The sequence below is a fragment of the Oncorhynchus mykiss genome, chromosome 14 (assembly GCF_057628025.1).
Source record: "Oncorhynchus mykiss isolate SJ-2025 chromosome 14, ASM5762802v1, whole genome shotgun sequence".
Lineage (NCBI taxonomy): Eukaryota > Metazoa > Chordata > Actinopteri > Salmoniformes > Salmonidae > Oncorhynchus > Oncorhynchus mykiss.
This window is the reverse complement of record NC_143035.1, coordinates 30619773-30635025: the sequence shown is the minus strand read 5'-3', so window position 1 is coordinate 30635025 and position 15253 is coordinate 30619773. Positions and strand designations below refer to the sequence as shown.

The window sequence follows — 15253 nt, the reverse complement described above, 5'->3', positions numbered from 1 at the left end:
TCTATCTCTTGTTGAGAACACAGAGTGATTAAGAAACAGGAGAGACACTTACAGTAATGCACAGTATGTATTCTAAACTGAACATTCAACAATGTGTTTTCATAAAACTAATGTAATTTAATTTGACAAGTAAAAAAATTGTATGATGGAGCTGTGTGTTTTAGAGTTAAAAGATGTAACTTTCTCCCATCGGAACTCATTATCTGGAAGTTTAATTTCCATTCCATTAAAATGGATCAAATTATGCTGCCACTGAAATGTCCTATTCCACGAAGGTCAGAACCAGCGGAAGATAATGTTTTGTCTGTAGAATGCTTTCAATCAGCATTCTAACCATGACCATTCTGCTGGCACAATATGAAGCCATTTTCATCTTAATTCAACAGATGGACAATTTCTGTTTGAATGAAGCAGCACCCAGTTTCTCTCTCTCCCTTTCACCTTTTTCCTTTATCTGTCTGTCACTCCCCCCTCTATTTATCCTCTTGCTTGTTCTCTATGGCCGTTTTATGGGTCAGTATATCTAGGTCTTCTGGACTGACAGAATACAGATGTTCATTCAAATGTGATCATTTGGAATCTTGGACAGATGCACAGTCTCGATATTAACATTTAATTTTTTACAATGTCCTTCCCTCCATCCCTCCATCTCTTCATCCCTCCATCTCTTCATCCCTCCATCTCTCCATCTCTCCATCGTCCATCCCTCCAGCTCTTCATCCCTCCATCTCTCCATCTCTCCATCTCCCCATCTCCCCATCTCTCCATTCCTCAATCTCTCCATCCCTCAATCTCTCCATCCCTCCATCTCTTCATCCCTCCATCTCTTCATCCCTCCATCTCTCCATCTCTCCATCCGTCCATCCCTCCAGCTCTTCATCCGTCCATCCCTCCAGCTCTTCATCCGTCCATCCCTCCAGCTCTTCATCTCTCCATCCCTCCATCTCCCCATCTCCCCATCTCTCCATCCCTCCATCTCTCCATTGCCTTCACTCTAGTTACATGCCCTTGTCCCACTTTCCCATACTGAAATAGCTGGTTGCCCCAGTTCAGTCAGACCGCTACATACATATAGTACAAACTGATTTCCCTTCTCTTTAGGGGGGAATTTCTCATTCTACAGTGAGTGACAGGGGCCTTAATCTGTTTGTTTTGCTACGGTGTTGTTCTGTATGCCCTTTAAGTTAATGGGTGTATATACCATGATCTGCTGTTAATAAGGCTTCAGCATGCCCCCCCCACCCCCCCCCCCCCCATAGAGAGAGAGAAATGGGTATGGTGGGAAATGGTGGCCCAGAACCTGAAATGACACATCAGGGAACTCTCTGTACAAACAACAGCATTTTATACTACAGTAGGATCATGTAACAGACTGCACAGAGACTCATGTTCCATGGATGGCTTATCATATAGAAATACCATTGGCTTTATTTAGAACAGCGGTAGGCCACTAGATTTAGGATAGTCCGCGGGCCGGAAGCTAATCATAATAATTTGTACACCAAATTGAACAAAACTAAGCCCAAAATAAGATTACACTTGAAAATAGAAATCATTTCATGCCTTGATTACATTGAGGCATTTGGTGGGAATACTTGGGAACAGATTTCCTAAATATATAAACCTTTTTGGGGGGCCAAACAAAATAATTTGCAGGTCGGTTTTGGCGCGCGGGCTGCCTGATCGCCGACCCCTGATTTAGAATGTTAGTGATCTGTTTTGGCGTGATACAGCAGATTGTTTTCTATGATTACATGTATGGAAGAGACATAGCACACATCCTGATTTTCTCTAGAGAGAATTTGATGTGAATCTTCCATCAAACCTAATGTTTTACTCACGCTATCGGTTACACAATATAATGTGACAGTTATTTTTAACTATACCAACTATTTGGCCTTGTGGTCACAGTGTCCGTTCTGAGATTGGAAGGTTGGGAGTTTGATCCTGGGCCGAGTCACAACAAAGGATGCTTGGCACTCAGCATTAAGGAGACAGATTTGGGGTAATGGCCCTAAGGCAAACTAGCATCCTCGTACAGGGGGTTTACTTGTATTCCAAGCTGCCTCAGGAATAGAAGATCTGCTCCTATGAGCTGATCTGGCTCAGCCGAGGCTTCATACTTGTAGTCAAGATGATGATGAACTGGTATTATAAAATACTATGTGTCTGCAGTTATTGAACGAGTGGGATGTTTGGAGAATAAACAAAAAACACTAGTAACATCCAACAAATAGATCATTTATTACTCCAAACGTCATCAGAGCATTTTATAAATACCACAGGACATTAGATCTTGGGACGTTAGCCCAATCAAAACAGTGACAAAATCTTGCACAAAATATCTTGAAAAGAAACATATAGTAAACATTGAACTGATACAGCACTTCCATTCAGACCACACAGCAAGTCCACCTACAGATACAGATAAGCCTATTTGATGTATGAAGTGTGATTGTGACATCTAAACGGTCTCTAATGGCACCCTATTGCCTATGTAGTGCACTACGTTTGAAGAGAGCCCTATGGGCCCTGTAGGGAATAGGGTGCCATTTGGGATGTAAGTTAAGAGTATTTAGTCTGTGGTAGCATAAACATTAATGACTAGACACTGGCATAGGTACACAGTTATATACACTAAAACAACAACAACAAATAAAACAGCTTCTATTACCTGAACAGCCATCACTAGCCGTCTACCAGGGGATAAACACTCACTGACACAAGCTATCACACCCCTCATACTCACTAAACACATACACTCACACACGCAGGCATACAAGCAGCCGCCGGTGCTATCCAGTGTCGTAAATACATTGAACCACTGGACGTTTCCCGTTTCACATTGAGAATTTAAATACTGTACTCCCGACACAGCTCATTCTGATATTTCTACTACTGTACTTTGTGTTTAGTTACACTGTTTTATACACATCGCATATTTATTTATACACCGGATTCTTGACATAGCTCAGTAATATCAGTGGTGATATTTTGATACTGAAGTACCTTGGTAAAAATACTTTAAAGTACTACTTAAAAGTAATTTTTGAGGTATCTATACTTTACTATTTCTATTTTTGACAACTTTTTTTTTACTACATTCCTAAAGAAAATAATGTACTTTTTACTCCATACATTTTCCCTGACCCTCAAAAGTACCCGTTACATTTTTTATGCCTAGCAGGACATAAAAATGGTTCAATTCATGCATTTATCAAGAGAACATCCCTGGTCTTCCCTGGTGCCTATGATCTGGCTGACTCACTAAACACACATGCCTTGTTGGTAAATTGTCTGAATGTTGGAGTGTGTCCCTGGCTAACTGTGCATTTTAAAAACAAGAAAATGGTGCTGTCTGGTTTGCTTCATATAAGGAATTTGAAATTATTTATACTTTTTACTTTTCATACTTAAGTATATTTTAGCAATTACATGTACTTTTGATACTGAAGTATATTTAAAACCATATACTTTTAGACTTTTAGTAGTATTTTAATTTAATGAGTGACTTTCAATTTTACTTGAGTCATTTTCAATTAAGGTACAGTATCTTTACTTTTACTCAAATATGACAACTGGGTACTTTTTCAACCACTGACTAATATACAGTATGTACTGCTGTACATATCATTCTCCGTAGATCTAGTGTAAATCCTCCTGTGTATATACGTATCGATTGCATCTACATTACTTTTACAGGGCAATTTGGGTTGTTAATTGTCCTGACTTTCTTGATATATTTTTTGTTGTTGAACTTTTTAAAAATGTTTTATTATTATTTGTGTACTTGTTCGATTTTACTGCATTGTCAGGAACTAGAAATGTACGTAAGCATTTCATAACATCCGCTAAACTGTGGACACAAACTATACACCTTGATTTGTACCGTAGTGGAACCTGATTCACCAACTTAGCAGTAGTTAAGTGTATGATGTCTAGCAGTTCATGTTGGTAGACGTGTGTGTGTGTGTGTGTGTGTGTGTGTGTGTGTGTGTGTGTGTGTGTGTGTGTGTGTGTGTGTGTGTGTGTGTGTGTGTGTGTGTGAGTGTGTGGGGGGGTATGGCTGGGTGGTCCTAATGCCCTCCTCCCCAACCCCTGCATGGTGCTAGGCTGAATGAGTCAGCTAGTTGTTTCTAGAATCATTGCACATAATGACATCGTCTCTCTCTTAGTTTGGCTGTCTAGAGACACAGATTTTATACTACACCACCTTATTTAGGAAACACACACAGGGCCGGCCCTAGGCATAAGAAACATAGGCAACCAGTTTTTTGGGTACTCAGTCAGGGTCTCAGGTTAATGTTGAGCGTTAGAACAGTACAAACAAGGTGTAATTTCGAAATTTGGTTGTGCATCTGGAGTTTTTGTGTAGAAATGCAGTACATTTGCTGTAAAATTGCACATTTATCTCTCCACCCAATGTCTCGAGGTCCAGCAAACGTGTTTAATAGAATAATTCAATGCCCTATTGGCAAAATGTGTAGAATTGCAGTTAATTAAATTGCATTTAATTGACAAAAAAAAAAAAAAAAAAAACAATCTCTCCACTGTCAAGAGGGGAGCCACTAAAATGTTTTGCCCGTGAGTTGGAAGAGGCCCAAAAGGCTAGGGCTGGCCCTGCAAGCAAGCACACATGTGCACCTACACACACATACACCATGATGAACTTTGACACACACAGAGCAAAGGTGCATGGAGAGGTCATGGCCAGGAGGAGAGTAGATGTCCAGGAGAGGACCAGGAGGGAGCAGAGTAGATGTCCAGGAGAGGACTAGGAGAGAGCAGAGTAGATGTCCAGGAGAGGACTCCGGGTTAACAGAGTAGATGTCCAGGAGAGGACCAGGAGGGAGCAGTGTAGATGTCCAGGAGAGGACCAGGAGGGAGCAGAGTAGATGTCCAGGAGAGGACTCCGGATTGAACAGAGTAGATGTCCAGGAGAGGACCAGGAGGGAGCAGTGTAGATGTCCAGGAGAAGACCAGGAGGGAGCAGAGTAGATGTCCAGGAGAGGACCAGGAGGGAGCAGAGTAGATGTCCAGGAGAGGACCAGGAGGGAGCAGAGTAGGTGTCCAGGAGAAGACCAGGAGGGAGCAGAGTAGATGTCCAGGAGAGGACCAGGAGGGAGCAGAGTAGATGTCCAGGAGAGGACCAGAGGGAGCAGAGTAGATGTCCAGGAGAGGACCAGGAGAGACCAGTGTAGATGTCCAGGAGAGGACCGGGAGGGAGCAGAGTAGATGTCCAGGAGAGGACCGGGAGGGAGAAGAGTAGGTGTCCAGGAGAGGACCAGAGAAGACCAGTGTAGATGTCCAGGAGAGGACCAGGAGAGACCAGTGTAGATGTCCAGGAGAGGACCGGGAGGGAGCAGAGTAGATGTCCAGGAGAGGACCGGGAGGGAGAAGAGTAGGTGTCCAGGAGAGGACCGGGAGGGAGCAGAGTAGGTGTCCAGGAGAGGACCGGGAGGGAGAAGAGTAGGTGTCCAGGAGAGGACCAGGAGGGAGAAGAGTAGGTGTCCAGGAGAGGACCAGGAGAGACCAGTGTAGATGTCCAGGAGAGAACCAGGAGAGACCAGTGTAGATGTCCAGGAGAGGACCAGGAGAGACTAGAGTAGATGACCTGTTTATGCTAGATGTTCCTCTTTAGAAGCTTTTGTTTTTTGACACAAAGACCACAGCATTAAAGAAACGGCACTGACATGTCCAATACACACAGACAAACACAGAGCACACATGCACGCTTTTACAGGGGAATGCTAACCCTCTGGATTTGCATTTCTTCAAATATGGGTTCTTTATGTCCAAGTCTAAAACCATGTTTTCTTTTCAATGTGTGGGTCTTTTCTGTATAATTTTCAGTTTTTGTAGGCTGCTGCTGCAAATGTAGTGAGATGGTCGGGTTACTAGATTTGCACATTCCACACAACAATAAACATTTCAATAATGAATGCTTTTCATCATTTATTTATAAATAAAAAAGTAAATGCAATAAAAAAACTGTGTTTATTTGCTGTCACACATTGACCCATACTGACATGTGTTTTGTGCTGCGGGGCTTTTGACAACAACTGGTGCCGGCCAAAGCTACAGTACAGGACAAAGAGATTCATCCAAAAGATCAAAGTTCACAGTTTCAACACCATCCGTTGACAACACTTGAGACGCAAAGCCACAACACACAGGCCACTAAAACTGTTTTAGACAGGTAGAAAACAGCCTGGCCAACAGTAGCTACATTTAGCGTGGTTATACTATTGTCATAGCACACTGTTGATCACAAGACTGTTTACAGCTAGGGGAAGTGGTCGGGGCTATGTGAAAAACAGCTAGGGGAAGTGGTCGGGGCTATGTGAAAAACAGCTAGGGGAAATGGTTGGGGTTATGTCTTAAACAGCTAGGGGAGGTGGTCGGGGTTATGTCTTAAACAGCTAGGGGAGGTGGTTGGGGTTATGTCTTAAACAGCTAGGGGAGGTGGTTGGGGTTATGTCTTAAACAGCTAGGGTAAGTGGTTGGGGTTATGTCTTAAACAGCTAGGGGAGGTGGTTGGGGTTATGTGAAAAACAGCTAGGGGAGGTGGTTGGGGTTATGTCTTAAACAGCTAGGGGAGGTGGTTGGGGTTATGTCTTAAACAGCTAGGGGAAGTGGTCGGGGCTATGTGAAAAACAGCTAGGGGAAGTGGTTGGGGTTATGTCTTAAACAGCTAGGGGAAATGGTTGGGGTTATGTCTTAAACAGCTAGGGGAGGTGGTTGGGGTTATGTCTTAAACAGCTAGGGGAGGTGGTTGGGGTTATGTCTTAAACAGCTAGGGGAGGTGGTTGGGGTTATGTCTTAAACAGCTAGGGGAGGTGGTTGGGGTTATGTCTTAAACAGCTAGGGGAGGTGGTTGGGGTTATGTCTTAAACAGCTAGGGGAGGTGGTTGGGGTTATGTCTTAAACAGCTAGGGGAAGTGGTCGGGGTTATGTCTTAAACAGCTAGGGGAAGTGGTTGGGGTTATGTGAAAAACAGCTAGGGGAGGTGGTTGGGGTTATGTCTTAAACAGCTAGGGGAGGTGGTTGGGGTTATGTCTTAAACAGCTAGGGGAGGTGGTTGTGGTTATGTCTTAAACAGCTAGGGGAAGTGGTTGGGGTTATGTCTTAAACAGCTAGGGGAGGTGGTTGGGGTTATGTCTTAAACAGCTAGGGGAAGTGGTCGGGGTTATGTCTTAAACAGCTAGGGGAAGTGGTCGGGGTTATGTCTTAAACAGCTAGGGGAGGTGGTCGGGGTTATGTCTTAAACAGCTAGGGGAGGTGGTTGGGGTTATGTCTTAAACAGCTAGGGGAAGTGGTCGGGGTTATGTCTTAAACAGCTAGGGGAAGTGGTCGGGGTTATGTCTTAAACAGCTAGGGGAAGTGGTTGGGGTTATGTCTTAAACAGCTAGGGGAGGTGGTCGGGGTTATGTCTTAAACAGCTAGGGGAAGTGGTCGGGGTTATGTCTTAAACAGCTAGGGGAGGTGGTCGGGGTTATGTCTTAAACAGCTAGGGGAGGTGGTTGGGGTTATGTCTTAAACAGCTAGGGGAAGTGGTCGGGGTTATGTCTTAAACAGCTAGGGGAAGTGGTCGGGGTTATGTCTTAAACAGCTAGGGGAAGTGGTTGGGGTTATGTCTTAAACAGCTAGGGCAAGTGGTCGGGGTTATGTCTTAAACAGCTAGGGGAAGTGGTCTGGGTTATGTCAAAAACAACGCCTCTGCTAAAATTTGCCTACTCTCTCCTTTCGCATCTGCAGTGTGATCAAGCTGTAGATCATAGAGCTGCCTGGCTGGTCAGAGGAAGGGGTGTTACATCCAAAACAACACCTCTGATAAATGTTGTTTTGCCTCTCTTCAAGTGGCTGACTCATACCCCTATATGCACTATATTATGCAGTACTGTTGACAGAAGCCGATAGTGAACACACACCATACAGTATGGCACAGGTCAAAAGTACTTCCCTTATGGTGAGTAAACTCAGGTATCATTTAGGACACAGCCACCAACACTTGAGGAGTGTGGGGAATAGATGTGCCATTAGAGACTTGTTCTTCCTGCTAACTGTCTGGCAGACTGGGGGAACGTTAAACATCCCAATCTTGAGATCGCTCCTTGCCTGCAGCTGTTGTTTAGAAGGGAGGGAGTCTTCTGATTCCCCGGCTAAACAGCGGAGATAATGGATTTATCCCCTGTTTATCGGCCTGGACAGGGCTCAGCTCTGCAACAACACAGGAATTTCCTGGATAAAAAAGACCAGAGAGGGAGCGAGAGAGAGGGAGAGAGAGGGAGAGAGAGAGAGGGAGAGAGAGAAAAAGGGAGAGAGAGAGAGAGAGAGAGAGAGAGAGAGAGAGAGAGGGAGAGAGAGAGAGAAAGAGGGAGAGAGAGAGAGAGAGGGAGAGAGAGAGAGAGGGAGAGGGAGAGAGAGCGAGAGTGAGAGAGAAAGAGAGAGAGAAAAAGAGAAAGAGAAATGGGAGAGGAGATAAAAGACAGGGAGAGAGAGATACAGAGAAAGAAGAGAGAGATACAGAGAGAGAAGAGAGAGATACAGAGAGAGAAGAGAAAGATACAGGGAGAAGAGAGAGATACAGAGAGAAGAGAGAGATACAGAGAGAGAAGAGAGAGATACAGAGAGAAGAGAGAGATACAGAGAGAAGAGAGAGATACAGAGAGAGAAGAGAGAGATACAGAGAAAGAAGAGAGAGATACAGAGAGGAGAGAGATACAGAGAGAGAAGAGAGAGATACAGAGAGAGAAGAGAGAGACAGAGAAAGAAGAGAGAGATACAGAGAGAGATACTTCTGTATGTGTAATGTTTACTGTTAATTTTGATTGTTTATTTCACTTTATATATTCACTTTATGTATTATCTACCTCACTTCCTTTGGCAATGTTAACACATGTTTCCCATGCCAATAAAGCCCCTTGAATTGAATACAGAGAGAGAAGAGAGAGATACAGAGAGAGAAGAAAGATAGAAAGAGAGAGAAACTTAGCGAATCAGACGTCATCAACATCTGAAGAACCAGGTCAGTGTCTAGTCAGATTTCCTGAACGATCCAGACTTCCGTTTACTTTGGAAAAACTCTGGAAAACTTCACTGAGATCCAAAGACCCACCAGCAATCACATCCTGATCAGAAACATCTCAATCTCATCTCAGTCCACCTGTTGTCTCATTCATATTCACTTAGCCTGCCTAGGTCCTGTAAGCAGCACCTCTAGGGCAGGAGACAGGGACACTGTTATCTCTGGCCTGGTTCCACAGACTGTTTGTTATTCCATGGAGTCAGTCTGTACCCTACCCTCCGATCACTGAGGAAACTACTGACTCTGCTCTCAGTAAACCAGGCTACTTCCCAGAACGACAACGACAGATTCAGTCAACAAACCACAGACTAACCACTGACTTCTGCTAGCAACACCGGGAGACCTGGGAGAGGAAATGGTCTTCTGTGAAGAAGGGTAAAGATAGAGCAGATAGTTGACGAGAGGTGACGGAAGGGCTGTTGTGACTCTGGGGTCAGATAAATAAGGCTAGGGAAAGTGTGGCTCAGCAGCGATTATCATCATGTCAATGAACGCAAAAGCCTTGTGTGTCCAACTCTACACATAAAGATATATTGTACACCAGAGATAAGGCATATGGTGATGCCTAGAGGTACTCCAACCTCAAGACTGTGGTGCCAAAATCACACAGGCTTTGAAAAGTTATTGAACTCACTAAAGTCACAACTTACAACCACTATTTTGCAACAACAACAAACAACAACCATATTTGTGACTCATATCATTAACTTATCAAAAGGAATCGCACAGCACAAGACAATTCTGTTTCTCAACAGGCACCCGTTTCAGGTGTTCGTTTCCCCAACTCTATACATCAAAGCTATTGTAAATATTCTACGAATGTAAAACCTCCGATAATATCTGAAAACTCCTCCTTAATTAACTAGCAATAAATATTAATGTGGAGAGAAGGAAGCAATGTTTTCTGAAGAGAATACTGCCAGCATGTTTGAGAAGGGAGACTGAGAAGGGAGGTTTTGAGGAGTGAGGTTTTGAGAAGGGAGGCTTTGAGGAGTGAGACTTTGAAAAGGGAGGTTTTGAGAAGGGAGGTTTTGAGAAGAGAGATTTTGAGAAGGTAGGTTTGAGGAGTGAGGTTTTGAGAAGCGAGATTTTGAGGAGTGAGGTTTTGAGGAGTGAGGTTTTGAGGAGTGAGGTTTTGAGGAGTGAGGTTTTGAGAAGGGAGGTTTCGGCAGGGGAGAGAGAGACGGGTTCTACCACACCTGTCACCATTCCCCTGGGTCATTCTCGTATCTCACGAAGCCAGAGGAATTATGAGCAGAACAGAACTCTTTTTTTTTTGTAATTTTCTGCGCTGTGTTTTTATCTGCATGAATTCCGCTGATGTTGAAAAATGTTTATATCTTGTGTGAAACTCAAGAAAATGGTTAATGTAAAAACAAATGGAGCATGGTCCATGTCTCTCAGGAGTAAAGGTGTGTCTCTCTCTCTCTCTCTCTCTCTCTCTCTCTCTCTCTCTCTCTCTCTCTCTCTCTCTCTCTCTCTCTCTCTCTCTCTCTAATATATGCCATTCAGCAGACACTTTTATCAAATGTTCATACATTTCACTTATGAGTGGCCCCAGCGGGAATCGAACCCATTTGTGATGGTTGTGAATGTTGTGTTGTCCACCCTCTAAGGAGTTATGAGCCAGCCTGGTTTCTGTGTTTAGTGAATCAATGTGACAGAAATAGATAAAACATGATATGAAAATAAAGATATCTCAATTGAGACGGTGAGGTAGATGGAACAATCTACATGAGCTCTCTCTAAATGAACACATCAAAACATAATGATCTACTTATCAAACCTACTGGTAAAAAATAACCAAATTCCTCTCCTGACCTGAATCTAACAAGTCCCATCCATGTTATCCACTCACCATTCACACTCTATCCATCCATCCAGTCTTATCTCAGTGACTTGGTGAAGTGACAATGGCCGATGGCAATTAAATATGTCTGTCTGTTCCAGAGATCAAATATGAGGGGTTAAAGTACAGTCGTTAACCCTTTACTGCAGTTCCCGTTCGGGTCCGTTCTGTCTGCAGCTCCACACCCACCGGCCTCTCCCCGCCCCGAGCACCCGTCTGCAGCTGGGTCACTGTCCTCCCTGTCCTCCGAGCTCCCTTTACTCCGAGCTCCCTGCTGCTCACTCTGCCAGCTGTGTCCGCTGTACACGTATCCATTAGTAGGCCCTATGTTGGGGAACCGGACCTTCTTGATGCACAGGATCTCCTTGAATGCATACCTGAACTCAGGGCTCCTGCAGTAGATCAAGGGGTTGAATGCGGAGTTGGCGTAACCTATCCAGTTGAGTATCCTGAAGGCGAGTCCGATGTCCCCTACCTTCCAGATGGCTACCACCACGTTGAGGACGAAGAAGGGTAGCCAGCACAGTGTGAAGATCCCCATGATGATCCCGAGGGTCTTCAGGGCCTTGTGTTCCCGCAGGCAGAACTTGGTCTTCCTGAAGCCTCCTCCAACTCCTCGGCTCTCGTTGTTACTCTCCACCCCTCCTCCTCCTCCTCCTCCTCCTCCTCCTCCTGCCATGTTGTTGTTATGGGCGTGGAAGCGCCCCTCGCTGCGGTCAATCTTGCGTAGTTGCTGCTTGGCCTCCTGGAACACGCGGCTGTAGACAAACACCATGACGACTAAGGGGATGTAGAAGGAGATGATGGAGGAGGTGATGGCGTAGGCTGTGTTGGTGTTGAAGTCACAGCAGTTGCTGTTCTGGATGCAGGCCTTGGCCTCCGCGTCGTCACTGATCCACCACTTCATGTGGATGGGTAAGAAGGAGATGAGTCCAGCGATCACCCACACCAGCAGGACCACCACGCGTGCCTTACACTTGGTCAGCAGAGACTGGTAGCGGAAAGGAGAGGTTATGGCCAGGTAACGGTCCAGCGCTATCACGCAGAGCGTCTCGATGCTGGCCGTCACGCACAACACGTCAGTGGCGGTCCAGAACTCACACCAGAAGCTGCCAAAGTGCCAGGTGTTGAAGATGATGTAGCAGGCTCCGAACGGCACCACGATGAGACCCATGACCAGGTCGGCACAGGCCAGAGAGGTGATGAAGCAGTTGGTGATGTTCTGCAGTCTCTGGAACCGGTAGATGGCTATGATGACCAGGATGTTGCCGAACACGATGCCTACGACCAACAGTGACATCAACATGCCTAGGAGGACCATTTCCACCTCGCTGTAACCTGGCTCCCCACCAGCCGCCCCGGCCCATGATGTGTTGGCTGACTCGGTGACGTTGAGGGAAGGCACAGGGGGGGTGGGGCTGCCCATGGTCTAGAGGTAGGAGATGGAGAGAGAGAAAGAGAGAAGGAGAGAGAGAGAGAGAGAGAGAGAGAGAGAGAGAGAGAGAGAGATAAAGAGAGAAAGATAGAGAGAGAGAGAGAGAGAGAGAGAGAGAGAGAGAGAGAGAGGAGAGAGAGAGAGAAATAGAGAGAGAGAGAGAGAGAGAGAGAGAGAGAGAGAGAGAGAGAGAGAGAGAGAGAGAGAAGATAGAGAGAGAGAGAGAGAGAGAGAGAGAGAGAGAGAGAGAGAGAGAGAAATAGAGAGAGAGAGAGAGAGAGAGAGAGAGAGAGAGAGCAAGTGAGTGAATGCACATCAAGAGAGCGAAAGACAGAGAGAGATGAGGAAGAAAACAGAGGCAGTGAGTGAATGAGAGTGTGAGAGAGTGAGAAAGTGAGAGAGAGCGAGAGAGCGAGAGAGAGAGCGAGAGAGAGAGAGAGAGAGAGAGAGAAAGCAAGTGAGCGAATGCACATCGAGAGAGCGAAAGACAGAGAGAGGTGAGGAAGAAAACAGAGGCAGTGAGTGAATGAGTGTGAGAGAGTGAGAAAGTGAGAGAGAGCGAGAGAGCGAGAGAGAGAGCGAGAGAGTGAGAGAGAGAGTGAGAGAGAGAGAGAGAGAGAGAGAGAGACAGAGAGAGAGAGAGAGAGAGAAAGCAAGTGAGCGAGAAATAGCGTGAGGTGCTAAGAACATGTTAAACAGGCTAAAACAATGGGTAACTTGAAGGAAATAACTCCCATGACAACAGCAGACAAAAACAAACAAACAAACACTACATGTACAAACCTCCACAGGTTGGAGTCCCTGTCCTGGTCTCCCATAAACGTTGTCATAAAAGTATTCTTCAGGTTTGGGTAGTTCCTCAGTGTATAGTTTCCCACATTATTCTGTCAGCCCCCCCTCTATTTCACTATTTCACTGGCTCTCTCTGTCTCTGTCTCTCTCTCTTATTACTGTGTCTCACTCTCTCCCCCACACAGTCAGCTTGCCGTGCAGTGTTTCTGCCAATGTCGCTCCCAGGCTGTCAGTCAGAGCCCTTATAAGATTCAGCGATGACATCATAGCATGGCCTCAGCCAATCAGATGCCTAGCCTGACCGGAGAGCTGAAGGCTGCAGTGAGGTGAGTTTGAACAGAGAGAGAGTGAGAGAGGGAGGGAGAAAATAATGCATGCATAGCAGAATATGGACTATGCCGACTAATTATAAACATCCAGAAGAGTGCTGTTAAAATCCACAACCACCTAAAGGAAAGTGATTCCGAAACCTACAGAAGACTCTGGGAGCATAGCCTTGCTATTGAGAAAGGCTGCCGTAGGCAGACCTGGCTCTCAAGAGGAGCACATGTGGGCGGTCACTGCCCACAGAATGAAGAAACCTAGCTGTACTTTCTAACTACTTTCTAACTGTTGTTTTGCCTCTATACTCCAGCAATGATACAATGACTGAGGTTACAGTATTTTCAGGTGAACTGTTTAGAAATTATAGCACTTTTGGTACATAGTCCCCCCATTTTAGGGGACCAAAGGTTTGGGAAAAATTCCCTTATACATGTATTAAAGTAGTCAAATGTTAAGTATTTGGTCTCATATTCATAGCACACAATCACTACATGAAGCTTGTGACTCTATACATTTGGTGGATGCATTTGCTGTTTGTTTTGGCTGTGTTTATTTTGTGATTATAGAAATTAATTGTAAATATTGTATTCTGTCATTTTGGAGTCACTTTACTTGTAAATAACGATAGAATATGTTTCTAAATACAATATTAATGTGGATGCTACCATGATCATAGATAATCCTGAATGAATCGTGAATAATGATGACTGAGAAAGTTACAGACACACAAATATCATACCCCTCCACAAAATAATCTAACCTCCCCTGTTATGGTATTGGTGAGAGGTTAGCATCTCTCGGGGGTATGATATTTGTGCGTCTGTAACTTTCGACACTCATCATTATTCATGATTCATTCAGGATTATACACTGAACACGTTTTCATTTTTTAATTTATTCTATTGCTCCTATTTCAATAAAATACGATGCCATAATTTGTGGCATTGAGAAAGCTGTTTCCTACTGGGCAGTGTTCATGGGCAGGCTAATGCAGTACGTTACATACTGTCATGACTGTCCTGTGAGGATCCGAATGGATGACTTCAACCAGACCCTCTCTACAGAGGGGGGGGGGGGGGGGAGGGAACTGGTGGCGGGTTGACAGCTCACACCCTGTTGTAAATCAAGGAGAGAACGTCCCTCTCCAATGTTCACACAGGAATGTGCCTTTGTTTCACAGACGTTTTCCAGCTGAAACTCTAACACGTTCTACAGTGAATACTGAAACAATATTTCTAACATAGAATCGGGAGAATGGTCAGCGGCGATCTAATGAATAATTATGTCATTTCAGTTGTTATTTTGTGATGTCTTTAAAAATGTAATTAAGGTAAATACTGTAACTTGAATAGTATACCCACTAAATGTACAAAATCTCCATCTTCTACGTTGTGCATGAAATATGAAAAATTGATGAAAGTGTTTTTGTTAAGAGAGGGATGTGACCTTAGAAACTATAAAAGGAAATTATTTCTATAACTTTGTACAAGTGAGTAGTCACCGCCCTTCGAGTGAGGTCAGAGAGTGTGTCAGCCTTACCAACCACCCCTTTTGAATAAACTGTATAAAACGGTGGGTTAAGAATTAACATATCAGACCAGAGAGGCGTTGAGCTGTAGCTCACGTCCAAAGTGGTTTGAACTCTGAACTCTCAGCACAACAACGAGACAATAACGTCACCTCTTGAACAATCACTGGTACGGCTGATTTGCTGTCCTAATTAAAGTACATAGAAAAACAAATTTAAGGGGGAACATTCTACTAC

At 44.6% G+C, this 15253-nt stretch overlaps 1 protein-coding gene across 2 annotated transcripts; it reads right to left on the bottom strand.

Annotated features, from left to right (window-relative positions):
- Positions 1 to 6522: 6522 nt before the first annotated feature.
- Positions 6523 to 13390, bottom strand: LOC110489122 (beta-2 adrenergic receptor). Of its 2 annotated transcripts, XR_005035977.2 has the most exons (3): positions 13156 to 13390; positions 10947 to 12366; positions 6523 to 8241 (listed from the first exon to the last, which is right to left on the bottom strand). XR_005035977.2 is itself a non-coding variant. In XM_036943290.2 (2 exons), exon 2 carries the CDS (start codon positions 12361 to 12363, stop codon positions 11056 to 11058), a length of 1308 nt encoding a protein of 435 aa, XP_036799185.2. In that variant the 5' UTR covers positions 12364 to 12366; positions 13156 to 13388; the 3' UTR covers positions 9211 to 11055. The 2 variants fall into 2 exon arrangements, 1 of the variants encoding a protein (XP_036799185.2); XM_036943290.2 differs by lacking the exon at positions 6523 to 8241 and having other exon boundaries at positions 9211 to 12366; positions 13156 to 13388.
- Positions 13391 to 15253: the final 1863 nt, after the last annotated feature.

Bases quoted from the DNA above. Each gene is read 5' to 3' on its own strand.
- LOC110489122 (XM_036943290.2), bottom strand. From the start codon at position 12,363: ATGGGCAGCCCCACCCCCCCTGTGCCTTCCCTCAACGTCACCGAGTCA.